Below are 16,923 nucleotides of genomic sequence, written 5' to 3'. Positions count from 1 at the left end.
ACTAATGTGGGGGAGGGAGACAGTGCTCCTGAAGGTAGGAGTCTATCAATTAATGAAGATGATCATCCAAATGTCATAGACCAAATGGAGCAAACAGCACGCGGACCTAGTGGTGGGAGGAAAAAATCCTTAAATAAGAGACACGGGGGAATGATTAATGGACTTCAATGTCTGTACACTAATGCGCAAAGCATGGGAAATAAACAAGATGAGCTTGAGCTCTTGGTACAGCAAACTAAATATGACATAATAGGCATCACTGAAACCTGGTGGGATAAGTCCCACGATTGGAATGTAATAATGGGGGGATACAATCTATTTCAGAGAAACAGACCAGACAAGAAAGGAGGAGGAGTGGCGTTATATGTCAGGGATGTGTATACCTGTGAAGAGATCCAAGATTTAGATCCTCAAAGCCAAAGTGAGAGCATTTGGGTCAAAATTAAGGGAGAGAAGAATAACAGAGACCTCATTGTGGGAGTTTACTATAGATCCCCAAGCCAAACGGAGGACATAGATGATGCCTTCCTGGAACAGATGGCCAAGCATGCAAAAGGAAGGGAGATAGTAGTAATGGGGGACTTCAATTACCCAGATATTTGTTGGACGTCAAACTCAGCCAAGAGCATAAGGTCAAACAGATTCCTCACTGGCCTTGCAGACAACTTCATTGTCCAGAAAGTGGGAGAAGCAACAAGAGGAACAGCCATTTTAGATCTGGTCCTAACCAATGTTGATGACCTGGTTAGTGGGGTAGAAGTGGAAGGATCATTAGGCGCGATTGATCATGCTCTTCTGAAGTTTACTATACAGCGGAAAGGAGCAGCCAAGCATACTAGGACTCAATTTCTTGACTTTAAGAAAGCCGACTTCATAAAACTTAGGGAAGTGCTGGGTGAGATCCCATGGACAACAATACTAAAAGGAAAGGGAGTTCATGATGGCTGGGAGTTTGTTAAGAGGGAGATACTAAAAGCACAACGTCAGGCAATACCAATGAGACGGAAACATGGAAGGTGCCTAAAGAAGCCAGGGTGGCTATCTAAAGAACTTTTAACTGAATTAAGATTAAAAAAGGATGTGTACACAAAATGGAAAAGGGGGGAAACCACCAAAGAGGAATTCAAACAAATAGCCAGCACATGTAGACACAAAGTCAGAAAAGCTAAAGCACAGAATGAACTCAGGCTTGCTAGAGAGGTTAAAAGCAACAAAAAAGGCTTTTATGGGTATGTTCGTAGCAAAAGGAAGAACAAAGAAACAATGGGGTCACTCAGAGGAGAAGATGGTGAAATGCAAACAGGGGACACAGAAAGGGCTGAACTCCTCAATGCCTTCTTTGCCTCAGTCTTCTCCGATAAAGAAAACAATGCCCGACCTGAAGAATTTGGAGCAAATGATTCAGCAAAGGAAACACAGCCCAGAATAACTAAGGAGATAGTACAAGAATACTTGGCTAGTTTAGATGTATTCAAGTCTCCAGGGCCAGATGAACTGCATCCAAGAGTATTAAAAGAACTGGCAGATGTGATCTCAGAACCACTGGCAGTCATCTTTGAGAATTCCTGGAGAACAGGCGAAGTCCCGGCAGACTGGAGGAGGGCAAATGTTGTCCCTATTTTCAAAAAGGGGAAAAGAGAGGACCCAAATAATTACCGCCCAGTCAGTCTGACATCAATAGCAGGGAAGATTCTGGAGCAGATCATTAAGCAAACAGTCTGTGAGCACCTAGAAAGGAATGCTGTGATCACCAATAGTCAGCATGGATTTCTGAAAAATAAGTCATGTCAGATTAACCTGATCTCATTTTTTGACAGAATTACAAGCCTTGTAGATGAAGGGAACGCAGTGGATGTAGCCTACCTTGATTTCAGCAAGGCATTTGACAAGGTGCCCCATGATATACTTGTAAAGAAGCTGGTAAAATGCAGTCTTGACTATGCTACCACTCAGTGGATTTGTAACTGGCTGACTGACCGAACCCAAAGGGTGCTCATCAATGGTTCCTCTTCATCCTGGAAAAGAGTGACTAGTGGGGTGCCACAGGGTTCTGTCTTGGGCCCGGTCTTATTCAACATCTTTATCAACGACTTGGATGATGGACTCAAGGGCATCCTGATCAAATTTGCAGATGACACCAAACTGGGAGGGGTGGCTAACACCCCAGGACAGGATCACACTTCATAGAATCATAGAATCATAGAATCATAGAGTTGGAAGAGACCACAAGGGCCATCGAGTCCAACCCCCTGCCAAGCAGGAAACACCATCAGAGCACTCCTGACATATGGTTGTCAAGCCTCTGCTTAAAGACCTCCAAAGTAGGAGACTCCACCACACTCCTTGGCAGCAAATTCCACTGTCGAACAGCTCTTACTGTCAGAAAGTTCTTCCGAATGTTTAGGTGGAATCTTCTTTCTTGTAGTTTGGATCCATTGCTCCGTGTCCGCTTCTCTGGAGCAGCAGAAAACAACCTTTCAAAACGACCTTGACAGATTAGAGAACTGGGCAAAAATAAACAAGATGAATTTTAACAGGGAGAAATGTAAAGTATTGCACTTGGGCAAAAAAAATGAGAGGCACAAATACAAGATGGGTGACACCTGGCTTGAGAGCAGTACATGTGAAAAGGATCTAGGAGTCTTGGTTGACCACAAACATGACATGAGCCAACAGTGTGACGCGGCAGCTAAAAAAGCCAATGCAATTCTGGGCTGCATCAATAGGAGTATAGCATCTAGATCAAGGGAAGTAATAGGGCCACTGTATTCTGCTCTGGTCAGACCACACCTGGAGTACTGTGTCCAGTTCTGGGACCACAATTCAAGAAGGACACTGACAAACTGGAACGTGTCCAGAGGAGGGCAACCAAAATGGTCAAAGGCCTGGAAACGATGCCTTATGAGGAACGGCTAAGGGAGCTGGGCATGTTTAGCCTGGAGAAGAGGAGGTTAAGGGGTGATATGATAGCCATGTTCAAATATATAAAAGGATGTCACATAGAGGAGGGAGAAAGGTTGTTTTCTGCTGCTCCGGAGAAGCGGACACGGAGCAATGGATCCAAACTACAAGAAAGAAGATTCCACCTAAACATTAGGAAGAACTTCCTGACAGTAAGAGCTGTTTGACAGTGGAATTTGTTGCCAAGGAGTGTGGTGGAGTCTCCTACTTTGGAGGTCTTTAAGCAGAGGCTTGACAACCATATGTCAGGAGTGCTCTGATGGTGTTTCCTGCTTGGCAGGGGATTGGACTCGATGGCCCTTGTGGTCTCTTCCAACTCTATGATTCTATGATTCTATGATTCTAACTTACAAATGCCACATTTTACTTACGGCAAAAATAAAAAGCCCAAAATGGACTTTGGTTTTCTGCAGGTGCTGTACTGCAGTAATTCCCAACCGGTGTTCCGCGGCACACTAGTGTGCCGCGAGACGTTGCCTGGTGTGCCGTGGGAGGGAGGCGGGCGAGTCGGGCGGCGAGAGGCGGGGCAGCGGTGGCGTGGAGAGGCCGCCCAGCGCGGGGCTCTTGCCGTCTGCCTGCCTGGCTGCCTGCGTGGCGCTGACGTCACGGGGCTGTAACATGCCCCACATAGGCACACGCGGGGCGGCGAGCGAGCTCCCTCCCACATCCCATCGCCGCTCGCTTCGGCTGGCCTACTGGGCTGTCGCAGGCGGAAGGCCTGCGCATGCGCGAGGTTTTCGCGCCTTTGGGATTCCCTTCACGCCTTCCTCCTCCCGGGTCCTTGAGAGCGTGGGAAGCGGCAGCGCGAGACCGGCGTTGAGCCTGGTAGGTATTGCGCTTGCCAAGGCAGTCATTTGGGAAATGAAAACTTGCAAAGCAAGCAACCAGTTCAATCTGAAGAGAGCCAGTGTAGTGTAGTGGTTAAGAGCGGTAGTCTTGTAATCTGGGGAACCGGGTTCGAGTCTCCGCTCCTCCACATGCAGCTGCTGGGTGACCTCGGGCCAGTCACACTTCTTTGAAGTCTCTCAGCCCCACTCACCTCACAGAGTGTTTGTTGTGGGGGAGGAAGGGAAAGGAGAATGTTAGCCGCTTTGAGACTCCTGAAGGGGAGTGAAAGGCGGGATATCAAATCCAAACTCTGAAGTACGTGTATGCTTAATATCCTGTATCTGAAACCTGTTCTGCCCCCTCCCCCACACTTGGTGCCATTTTCATCTACACATGCAGCAGAGTAAGTTGACCCAGAATAGTACCAATTCAGATGGCAGATGGGAGAATGACAGTGCTGAATGCTTTCCCATGTAGAACAGTCCCTGCAAATAAAAACCTAGCATATTTGGAAGAGGGATGCTAGCCTAACCATTACCTTCTATGCTGTTACTATTTTTTTATTTTTTTTTACATAAGTAAAAAGTGACCTTTCCCCATCTGGCATGGTGGTGGGCCTCAAGATTTTTTTCATGAAACAAGTGTGCCTTTGCCCAAAAAAAGGTTGGGAAACACTGCGGTACTGTACTATTGCGCTGTACTGAAACCTGTTTTCTCTCTGCAGCTTTCATCATGACAGATGCGATTGTGCATCCTAATTTCTGATAATGCAAATTTGCTTCTGCTGTTACTTAAGTCTGGTAGAATAAAAGTACAGTGGTGTCCCGCAAGACGAATGCCTCGCAAGACGGAAAACCCGCTAGACGAAAGGGTTTTCTGTTTTTGAGCTGCTTCGCAAGACGATTTTCCCTATGGGCTTGCTTTGCAAGATGAAAACGTCTTGCGAGTGTTCCGATTTTTTTTCCGCTCCCCCCCTTTTTCTAAGCCGCTAAGCCGCTAATAGCCTTTTAGCCGCTAAGCCTTTAATAGCCGCTAAGCCTTTAATAGCCGCTAATAGCGCTAATCCGCTAATCCACTAATAGGGTTGCTTCGCAAGACGAAAAAACCGCTAGACGAAGAGACTTGCGGAACGAATTAATTTCGTCTTGCGAGGCACCACTGTACCTTTAACATCAGTCAACTTCACTTCAAATCTGGAAAACGTATTAAAAAGTCAATTCCACTTACTGCTTTTCCAATAATAATAATAATAATAATAATAATAATAATAATAATAATAATAATTTATTTACATATGTACATACATACATACATACATACATACATAAATACATTCCCTATCTGGCTGGGTTTCCCCAGCCACTCTGGGCGGCTTCCAACAGAATATTAAAAACACGATATTATATCAAACATTAAAAACTTCCCTAAACAGGGCTGCCTTCAGATGTCTTCTGAAAGTCAGGTACAGTACTTGTTTATTTCCTTGACATCTGATGGGAAGGCGTTCCACAGGACGGGCGCCACTACCGAGAAGGCCCTCTGCCTGGTTCCCTGTAATCTCACTTCTCACAGTGAACAAACTGCCAGAAGGCCCTCGGAGCTGGACCTCGATGTCCAGACTGAACGATGGGGGTGGAGACGCTCCTTCAGGTATACTGGGCTTTCAAGGTCAGCACCAACACTTTGAATTGTGCTCGGAAACGTACTGGGAGCCAATGTAGGTCTTTCAAGACCAGTATTATGTGGTCTCGGCGGCATTTCCCAGTCACCAGTCTAGCTGCCGCATTCTGGATTAGTTCATTTCTAGGTCACCTTCAAAGGTAGCCCCACGTAGAGCGCATTGCAGTAGTCCAAGCGGGAGATAACTAGGACCACTCTGGCGAGGCAGTCGGCAGGCAGGTAGGGTCTCAGCCTGTGTACCAGATGGAGCTGATAAACAGCTGCCCTGGACACAGAATTGACCTGCACCTCCATGGACAGCTGTGAGTCCAAAATGACTCCTAGGCTGCACACCTGGTCCTTCAGGGGCACAGTTACCCCATTCAGGACCAGGGAGTCCCCCACACCTGCCCACCCCCTGTCCCCCAAGAACAGTACTTCTGCCTTGTCAGGATTCAACCTCAATCTGTTAGCTGCCATCCATCCTCCAGCTGCCTCCGGACACAGGACCTTCACCACCCTCACTGGTTCTGATTTGAAAGAGAGGTAGAGCTGGGTATCATCTGCATACTGATGAACACCCAGCCCAAACCCCCTGATGATCTCTCCCAGCAGCTGAATGTAGATGTTAAAAAGCATGGGGGAGAGGACGGAACCCTGGGGCACCCCACAAGTGAGAGCCCAGGGGTCTGAACACCACTTTCTGGACGTGTTCCAGGAGGAAGTGAGCGGAACCACTGTATGACAGTGCCCTCAGCTCCCAGCTCCTCATGGTCAAGAAGGATGTCATGGTTGATTGTATCAAAGGCCGCTACTCAGTCACCTTGCCCAAGAATGGAAGATTTGAGACTGGGCGTTAGTTGGCCATATTGGCCAGGTCCAATTTTTTTTTTTAAGAAGCAGTTTCATAACCGCCTCTTTCAGTGGGTCTGGGAAGGCTCCCCACAGAGGGAAGCTTTCACCACCCCACAGAGCTCATCGCCCTGACCTTCCCAGCTCGCTTTTATGAGCCAGGATGGGCAAGGATCAAGGAGACAGGTGGTTGGTTTCATGCATCCAAGCAGCCTGTCCACATCCTTGGAGGTAACACATTGGAATTGATTCCACGCAACTCGACTAGACAGGACTCTAGCACTCTCCCGCCCCAGCCCTGCTCCCATGGTGGAGTCCTACCTCTTTCCAAATCTGAGTGACTTTATCTACAAAAAACTTGCAAAATCATTGCAGGAGGTCTTGGGGTCCTTACTGGGCCCTGATGGCGAAGGTGGTTCTGTTAGATTGTGAACCACCTGAAAGAGTCTTTTGCTGCTGTTTTCTGCAGATGCAATAGAGGTGGTGAAGAAAGTCTGCTTCGCTATCACTATCGCCACTTGGTAGGCTTGACGTTGAGCTCCAACCCGTGTCTGGTCCAATTCAGAACGAGTTTTCTGCCACCGGCGCTCTAGAAGTCTCAGTGATTGTTTCATTGCCCTCAGCTCTGGGCTCCATGCAACTGCTTTGCAAAACAGTAATTGCAGTGCAAGTAAGGTGTCATTGCCAGAGAGCATTCTGATGATCTACTGGGTCGCTCTTCATCAGTACCTTGACTCTTTTTGCAGCTGAAAAATGGTCAGACTTAGAAAAAAATACTGTTCTTATTTAAATACTGTTCAGAGAAGCGGACACGGAGCAATGGATCCAAACTACAAGAAAGAAGATTCCACCTAAACATTAGGAAGAACTTCCTGACAGTAAGAGCTGTTTGACAGTGGAATTTGCTGCCAAGGAGTGTGGTGGAGTCTCCTACTTTGGAGGTCTTTAAGCAGAGGCTTGACAACCATATGTCAGGAGTGCTCTGATGGTGTTTCCTTCTTGGCAGGGGGTTGGACTCGATGGCCCTTGTGGTCTCTTCCAACTCTATGATTCTATGATTCTATGAGTATTGGTATATTAGACCAAGCTAAGAAAAAGTTGGTTGTTCTGTTGCCTAGAACTTTTTTAAGCTACTGATGTGATGCTTGCATAAAATAAATTGGAGGAGAGGTGTCAAATAATACATTAGACTAAAATATGAAAAAACCACTGTCAGGGGTTCAGGAGCAGAGACGCAGAGAAGGGAGGAGACAGAGAGCGAGGGGGAGGAATACGAAGGAAGGATGAGTGGGGATGACGACCCGAGATCACCGAGCCTGTCCAGTGAGTCCGAGGATTCCCAGAAGGGAGCGCCAGCGGTCAGAGCAAGGGGGGAAAGCAGGGGGACACCCCAGGAAGAAGGGTCCAGAGAGGGATCAGAGAGCAGCAGTTGGAGATCGGGACCCACGTGCCCAGCCGGGAGCAGCGGGGAGAAAGGGGACCAGACATCGGGTTCCGGAGGCTTTCAGCAGGAGGGAGGGCATGAGTCAGGAGTAGTCACGCCCACCTCGGGGAGCGACGAAACGATCAAGAGGAAGGTAGAGAGTTGGGCGCGCGCGCCAAGTTCAAATGCAGTGGAAGCTGGCGCAGTAAGCAGCCCGGAGAGTGAGCCAGGTCCCAAAGCCCGCCGCAAGGAGGCGGAAGGGTCAGGGGGGTCCGCGTCAGAAGAGAGTAGGAAAGAAGAGACCCCGGGGGGCAGAAGGACCCAGAGACGGAAGGAAAGGCGCAGGAGGTGGAGCAAGGCTAGGGTATTAAGCTGGTGTGCTAGAGGCGGAGACTCAGACGGGTCTTCGCCGGTCTGACATAGAAGACGTAGGGCTGCACATTGCAGTTTGGAAATGGAACCTGTAACCCAATAAAGACTCTTTTAACGTGAACGCTGGCTAACGTGGTCCTATGTGAGCTGGGACTGGGTAGCAGCCCTGACAACCACATATCAGTTTTGTTAACTTTTAAATGTAGATAATTGTGCTAAAACAGATTTGCATTTACTACATACTATTTTTAACATAGTTTTTCTTACATGTAAGTGATTTTTGCTGAAGCAGACCGGAAAGTAGGTGAAAGTACTGAAGTAGGTACAAAAAGAAGTTTCTCTAGGGAAAGTGGTACATGTACAGCATATTAAATACTTGTTTGTTCACTGTGTAGTATTTGCACAGCCCCTTTTGAAATACCTTGGCCTGAAGGATATATCTACACTACAAATGTACATCAGTCTATGATGATGATTATCATTATCATCATTATTTATATACCGCCCTATACCCCCGCAGGTCTCAGGAAAAAACAACTATTAAAAGCAATTTAACATCGATAGAATTAAAACTATTCATATACATAAAATCTAGTAAAATCATACCAGTAATTACAATAAAAACAGCACTGCACCAATTCTTGTTCACCTCTTGTTCCAATTCTGAGATAAAAATACTGTAGTTATCTCTATATTGTAGCAATTTCTCCTCCCTCCTCCCCCAGAAAAATCCACTCTATGCAAATACAGTACTCACTTTTTAAAACCTATTTGGTGTCATTTCCTACTGCCAGCTGTTGCTGCCATTCTCTGATGAAATTACTATGTGGGTGAGCCAAGCCAATCATGTAGTTGAGAGTCAGTTGCCTTTATCATGCTGACCCCGACAGCAAGGGAACACATTTATGCAAATGAACACATTTATGCAGAGCGCCAGAAAGCCACTGGACTAAAAGTAAGGCATTTTACCTATCAGTTTCCCAGCAGAATTGGAGCTCCCAGGAAGCAAATTACTGTTTAAACCATTTCAAACCTATAGGACAGCTATTCCCTTGGAATAAAAGCCTTGGCAAAATCAGCTGCTATCAGCATTGAGTACGGAACCTTCTTTTGGAAGTATGTGTGAGTTCCCATGTGAACTGTTCATGGGATGCATCTGATAGTAAATGTTGTGGGAGGTGAACAATGATAACTGAACTCTAATCTTATGTTACACTAGTCTCTTAAGTATTATACATTTTCCACAATGAGCAAGATGGTTTTGCCTGGTATTGTGCCATACACTTGCTCTTCATTTCAGATTCAATGGAAATCAAAAGTGTAAAATTAACCTCTATCACTATGTTTACTTTAGAAAATGAGGCCTCTCCTCAGGTGATTTGCATTCTCCCCATGTGGCTGCAATGGGAGCAGCTGTCTTTGGGGGAGACACATCCATTACTAGGCTTTGTCCGTCATATGCAAAACTCAGTAAAATAAACTAAGGGACCACTGAAAAATGTAGCCAATAAAATAAACACATTGTTCAAGAATAATCGAGCCATATCATGGAAAGAATGAAATTAGTGTCGTTCTCATTGATGGAGTATTCTGTGACCGAATACATGAACTGTCATTTAGGAATCTCTTTTGAACACTATGCTCCAGACCACATGTCCAGAAGGATACATATAGATTTCACCTATATTGTGGCCAGGCAAATAAATGCATGTTTTCCAGATACCTTTGTTGACATAATGCAGCTTTGAAGGTAGGCACATTTGAAGGCGCTATGTATCCTTCCACTCTGACTAGTAAGTCTTCATCTGGGGCAGATGGCCCCACTGCCGCCCCTGCATTGCGTTGAAAGGGGCTCAGACCTGGGCTAAACCCAGCTGGGCAGGATGCATCCCTTCCCTACTCTCAGTTACCTTCAGCTGAGCAAAGGGAACGGAAGGATTTACCTAGAGTTCTAAAGATGGATTTGACCATGGTGATGATGTTATGATCAAAGTGGTGATGGTTTCAGTCTCCCAGCCCATTGGTTGTTGGCCTCTCTTATCCCATGTGCATTTTGGATATGATTGCATTTGGTTCTAGCTAGTTATTGCATCTCATATAAAATAACCTTTGTACTTTTCTTTTTTGCCAATGCACCAGGGTTTTTTTTAGTGCCAGACTATTATTTGCAAAAGGTGATGAAATATGGTACACATTAAACCGGCACCACCAGTATTCTTTTGGCAATTTGCCTATGTTTGTGTTTAGCTTAGGGTTACCAGATGTCCCCATTTCCCGGGGACAGTCCCTGGATTTGCGGATAAGTCCCCAGACAAATTCCATCCCCGGGATGTCCCTGGATTTCATCTAATGTCCCCAGGAAACGCAGCAGCGGCAGTCTCTAAGCAGCCCGGAGCAGTTGGTTCTGGCTGGCTTCAGGAGCTGCTCAGAAGTCCCCATATGATGGTGGTGCAGGAGCTCTAAGATGCAGCTTCTGGGCTGCCTCCACCTTCCCTGACCCCAGCAACTCAGCTGGGAAGGGAGGCTTCATGTTGCCTATCGGAGCAGCCTCCCAACTCCTCCTTGCGTGCAAGCAGGAGCGGGGCAGGGATCTCTCAGGAAACGGGAAGCCTTCCTTCCCAGCTGAAGGATTGCCGCCCCCTCCTGCTTGCACACAAGTAGGAATGGGATTGGGGCTGCTCCAATGGGAAGGAAGATCCCTGCCCCCTCCTGCTTGCACGCAAGTAGGAGTTGGGATGGGGCTGCTCCGAAAGGCAGTGTGAAGCCTCGCTTCCCAGCCGAGGGATTCCTGCCCCCTCCTATTTGCATGCAAGTAGGTATGGGATTGGGGCTGCTCCGATGGGAAGGGAGGCATCGTGCTGCCCGAGCCTCACCGCTGCTGCTGTTGGCCCTCCTCCACCTTCCATGCCTGACACACCGCGCACCGCTTCCCCACCACCACCACAGAAGAACCAACAACTCAGGCTGCCCAGACTCATGGGAAAGGGAGATAGAAGCCTTGGAGGAAGGGGAAACGTGGCGGTTGACCACCACCATTGCTGCAGCATCAACGTCCCGAACATGTAGTATTTATTTAATTAAAGTATCCCCGGATTCATTGGAAAAAATCTGGTAACCTTAGTTTTGCTCAACACTGGGGGGAAATACCAGCATGAGTGAAACCATGGAGACCACATTTGCAGATATATCTGCAACCATTTGTGCTCTCCTTCTCATTCAGTTCCGTGTGCATTATATAATTTGTTATTGGAAAAACTTCCCATCCTAAGAATCTCGAATAACCAGCCTTCAACATTCAGTTTTTTAACCCTTAAAAAAAACAACCTATTGCTTTTGAGTTGCATACAAACATAAAATCAACACTGAACACATGAATAAAGCTTTTAAGGTTGCTGTTTCAGTCTCCACAACAATAATCTTATTTGTTTATAGCAGGGGTTGTCAACCTGGTCCCTACCGCCCACTAGTGAGCGTTTCAGGATTCTAGGTGGGCAGTGGGGGGCTCTATGGCACAAGCTGAATCCTCCTTCCATCGAGCTCTGGTGGGCGGTAAGGAAATTTTACATTAGTGGGCAGTAGGTATAAAAAGGTTGCCTACCCATGGTTTATAGGTTAGGATGGGTAAAACAGGAAAAACCACAACATATCAGTCACTGTGAAGTCTGGGCCATTCTATGGGTGTGTCCAGTTTTGCTTTTCCTGTTCCCCAAATAAGTAGCATAATTAATCATTTCTAAAAGTGTGTTTAAATGGATCAGACATGCAGAAATGTTATTGTACTGTGTCAGGGTTTGGAAGAGGTGGAGTATATATTTTTATTTTCAAACATTTTTAGAAAAAATACTGGTTCCACTGGTTCCTCAGGAACTTTGAGATTTTTGTTCTGATACTAATGAAATCAGTCCAGATTTATCAAGATGCAGTTTTTAAATAAATCTGAACCAACAAGATACCCTGGTTTACCTGACATATTTTAATACAAAGTAAGGAAATTTACAGGGACGCAGGTGGCGCTGTGGGTAAAACCTCAGTGCCTAGGACTTGCCGATCGCATGGTCGGCGGTTCGAATCCCCGCGGCAGGGTGCACTCCCATTGCTCGGTCCCAGCGCCTGCCAACCTAGCAGTTCGAAAGCACCCCCGGGTGCAAGTAGATAAATAGGGACCGCTTACCAGCGGGAAGGTAAACAGCGTTCTGTGTGCTGCGCTGGCTCGCCAGAGCAGCTTCGCCACGCTGGCCACGTGACCCGGAAGTGTCTGCGGACAGCGCTGGCTCCCGGCCTCTAGAGTGAGATGAGCGCACAACCCTAGAGTCTGTCAAGACTGGCCCGTACGGGCAGGGCTCCCTTTACCTTTACCTTTAAGGAAATTTACACTGAGGGTTCAGGATTGTGCTGGTGGAGAACAGGAGGCAGAAAAACTCTCAGGACACTTTTGCAACTCTCCCTCAATTGCTGGCTCCATGTGCCACACCTTCTTCCATCTAGAGGGACCTCTGCAGCCACTTCTGCTCATTCTTTTGCCTGAGCACTGGAGTCCAAAGGCAATATCAGTTTTGGGATGCTGAAGGTAAGATGTAGGAAGACTTTGCTGCAATGGAATAGCATGCAACTAGGATCTTACTAATGTGTATGGTTCTATACAATTATTAAAGACAATCCCATAAGTCTGACCTATTAGCACATTGTTTCATTTTGGTTTCATGATCATTGTGTGTTGCTTTTATATCCAGTAAAGGATTGCCTTCGAGTTCAACATTCACCTTAGAAGATAGTGCTATCTGCTTGACCTCAGAACAGAGCACAGTAGAAACAGAAAATGATAATGCTTCTGTGCTGGATGTATACTTAGTAAGTTGACTAATCTTTTCTTTTTCCAAATTATGTACACTTTCAAATAGCTGACTTGCTTTTGATTGACACTGGGTTGTATTCTGTAGATGTGTACTTCACATGTTTCACTCTTAGTGTACTATTCCATTTTGTGAGTAGTATGAAGTATTCCTCACAAAACTGAAAAGGTGAGATTCTGATGTCCTCTGATGCAGAACTGTCGCTTGAGAGAAGAAAATATGTATGACGCAACAGCACTTAAACTATACCTATAGTTCTATTCATACTTTTGTAGCTATAATTGGAGGAACAAATCAATGTTGCTTCGCTTACCAAACATTCCTCTGTTTCAATGCACATATTGGTTGGAATAGGAAATGCCTGGGTTATTCAAAAATCTTAGTATAAGTAGGCCATTGTAGAGAACTCCCTCTCCTTTTAATAGATTGGATCAATTTACATATATTTTCCATCTTTCTGTGGGCATGCAAGAGAGGGAAAGGCAAGAGAAATATTTGTGACATTTTCAGAACAGCGCTGGAAAGTCTCATGGGTTTGATAATGTTCCATTTGACTAGATTAGTATTTGCATTCCCTATTTCTTTTAAGATTCTTAATTCTGTCCAAATTTACTCATCTCGTGAAATTTACTAGTATAATCTGTTTGTATTCAAAGATGCTGAGTTTCAGGGTAGAAAACCTTTTATATATAGCATGGAGCACTCATTCACATTGGTTATAATCAGTAAAACAAAGTGGAGAAAACACATGTCTCTTTAAACAACTTCCTGCTGCATTGATCCACATATGTAATGCTAATAGTAATATCCCACATTGTTGAAGATTAGATAAAAAGACCCTCGTTTTCTCTGTAATATTTCCCAATAATGGCTCAACTTGTTATATTTATTTAGGTTTAGCTAGGGTTGATCTGAATTAAAATTCTCCAATGTTTGCAGGAGTGAAGCTGAGCTGCCTTAATGGGATATCAAAATAACAACAACCTTCAAGGGAAATGATTATGGACGAACAGTTCATCTTCTGTGGGTGTGCTTGTTTCAAGCGGGATTTAGCAAGGTTGTTCTGCCACCTCTGAGCAGATTCAGCTTGCCATATCCTGGGATTCACCCGTCATGGCCTGCATCGAACTGAGCATCCTTTCCATCCCGTTGCAAGTCAGCACTTGTTCCTGTGAGAATCCATCCTTTTGCCATTGTCCTAAAAAGAATCCCAAAGATCTAATAAGCCTGTTTGGGAATTAAAAATGATAACTATGTCCAATATAATAAACAGTGGATTCATTGAAGATCCTGTCTTTCTGGAACCGTTTGCGATTCCTGCTAGGCAATGGGCTGTCCTGCAATGTACTATCATATTATTTAAAAAAAGCAACAGCCAGTAACTTAAGACACATGGAAGTGGCAAAAAGTATTCTCATTGGGGCTTAGTTTTACCCAGAGTAGACTTATTTAAATGAATGAATATGGCTAAGTTAGGTCCATTAATTTCAGTGAGACTACCCTACAAGAGAGGTTTGAGTAGGTACCCACCCAAACCTCTCTTGTACCTGCGATACATTGACAATATTTTTATTATCTGGACACATGGTCAACAGACCCTGGACACCTTCCACCAGACATTCAATGACTCACCCCACCATCAACCTAACAATGAACCAATCTATGCAAGAAATACATTTTTTGGACACTACTATAAAAATACAGGATGGGCATATAGACACCACCTTATACCGTAAACCAACTGACCGACAAACATATCTACATGCTTCTAGCTACCATCCCAAACATACCAAACAATCCATTGTATATAGCTAGGCCCTACATTACAGCCGCATCTGTTCCAACTCTACAGAGACTCTCACCTAAAAGATCTACAGCAAACCTTTTTAGAACTAAACTATCCGCCTGATGAAGTTAAACAACAGATCAACAGAGCCAGATTGATACCCAGAGAGAACTTGCTGCAAGACAGACCCAAAAAAGAAAATAACAGAACACCACTAGTAATCACAGCTCCCAAGTTAAAACAGTACAACGCATCATCAGAGATCTACAACCTCTCCTAGACAATGACAGTTCTCTTTCTCAAGCTCTGGGAGGAAGACCTTTCATTGCCTACAGACAGCCACCCAGTCTTAAACAACTCACCCACAAAAATACAACAACCAGACTTAACATGGACACCGGTACCAGAGCCTGCAATAAACCCAGTTGCCAACTTTGCTGCCACATACACCAGGACAACACCATTACTGGCCCCAACAACATCAAACATACCATCTCAGGACTATTTAATTGCTCATCTTCTAACATTGTGTATGCCATCAAATGACAACGGTGCCCTTCAGCTCTCTATATTGGTCAAACAGGCCAAACCTTACGCCAAAGGATAAATGGACATAAATCTGACATCAGGAATCACAAGACAGAGAAACCAGTAGGAGAACACTTCAATCTCCCGGGACATTCTATACAAGATCTCAAAGTATCTGTCTTATTACAAAAGAATTTCAGAAATAGACTGGAAAGAGAATGTGATGGGATGATGAGCTGCTTGTGCGTAAAATCGTAGTCCCTCAGAGTCTGTGCAAGTTCACAAACCTCTGTCTGTGACAGAGCCCCTCAGACATGGCTGCTCTAGTCACTTGCAGATTCCAACAGTGGTTGCTTTCGGAATCGCTTCCAGCATAAAAGCTCCTTAATGGAAACACGTCTTCTGGACTCGCGGCGTGACAGTTTCCGGCGAGGAGTGGGTCTCCCTATGGGAGGTCCAGAAACCTCCCCACTGTTCTCGCTGGACGTGTCCCTGAGCCCTCCCTCTTGCTCGCTTTCCCTCAGAGACCCACCTCTCCCCCTGCTGGTTCCTGCTTCAGCTGCTGAGTCTCCCCCAGCCTCCCTGAGTCCTCCCTCTTGCTCGCTTTCCCTCAGAGACCCACCTCTCCCCCTGCTGGTTCCTGCTTCAGCTGCTGAGTCTCTCCCAGCCTCCGTGAGCCCTTCCACCACCTGTTCCTCCGATGGCAGTTCCCTGACATCCACCTCCCCTCCAGGACCCCCTTCACCCCCTCCCGTTCCCTCTCCTCTAGGCGGTGAGGAGGTAAAACCCCGAAAAGAATCCTCTTCATCTTCAGACGTCTCGAACATTTCCCTCCATCGGTTGCAGTTCCGGGTCTCTGAATCCTCCTCCTCCTCGGAATCTGTGAATACCTCCAACTCCTCTTCCTCATCGGTGGTAGCAAAGTATTCCCTCCGGAACCTCGCTACAGGCTGAGGTTTACGTGGGAACCTCTGATGGAAAGTTTCTATTAAAACCTCGTCATTGACGTCCTCTGCCATGACCCAGATGTTTTCCGACTCCGGTTCCCCTTCCCACATTACCAAATACTCTACTTGATCTCCCTTCCACCTGGAATCGAGGATCTCCACCACATGGTTGCTGTGTTCCCTGTCCTCCATTGCTGGTCCCCGAGTAACCCTCCCTTCTCTGTCCCCTTTATACGGTGACAGCAACGACCTATGGAAAACTGGGTGCAGCTTCATGTGGTTAGGTAACCGGAGTCTGAAAGCCACTGGGTTGACCTGTTGCGTGACTTCAAATGGGCCCAATCTTTTGGGTCTTAACTTCTTACAACCCCCTTTGAATGGTAACCCTTGGGTTGACAGCCACACCTGGTCCCCCACCCTAATGGTTTCACCTTCTCTTCTGTTTTTGTCTGCCTGCCTCTTATATTCCTCCTTGGCCCTGTCTAAGTTAAGTTGGAGCTGACGATGGATCACTTCCATTTCCTCTACGAACTGTTCGGCAGCTGGAACGCTCCATCTCTCCCCTTCCCCCCCTGGGAAAGCCCTGGGATGGCACCCGTAATTAGCCAAAAAGGGGCTCATCCCTGTGGACACGTTCTCCGCATTGTTGTAGGCAAATTCCGCCAACGCCAGCTTCTCCACCCAATCATTCTCTCTGTCATTGACATAACACCTCAA

The 16,923-nt window shown here is 46.1% G+C and overlaps 1 protein-coding gene across 5 annotated transcripts in view; it reads left to right on the top strand.

Moving 5' to 3' along the window:
- The window catches only part of PIP5K1B (phosphatidylinositol-4-phosphate 5-kinase type 1 beta), a gene marked incomplete at its 3' end in the record, with an annotated part of 129,778 nt that overhangs the window by 102,554 nt on the left and 10,301 nt on the right, over positions 1-16,923 (top strand). For 4 of the 5 annotated variants that reach the window (XM_082241592.1, XM_082241593.1, XM_082241591.1 and 1 more), the window contains one exon: positions 12,826-12,943. In XM_082241592.1, coding sequence (XP_082097718.1) covers positions 12,826-12,943 — 118 coding nt within the window. Of the gene's footprint in view, positions 1-12,825; positions 12,953-16,923 lie in introns of those variants that run through there. The other variant, XM_082241590.1, reaches the window with a different exon arrangement.

The sequence above is a fragment of the Podarcis vaucheri genome (genome assembly GCF_965113315.1).
Source record: "Podarcis vaucheri genome assembly, chromosome: 11".
NCBI classification, from domain to species: Eukaryota; Metazoa; Chordata; class Lepidosauria; order Squamata; family Lacertidae; genus Podarcis; species Podarcis vaucheri.
This window is presented reverse-complemented; position numbering and strand designations above follow the sequence as displayed.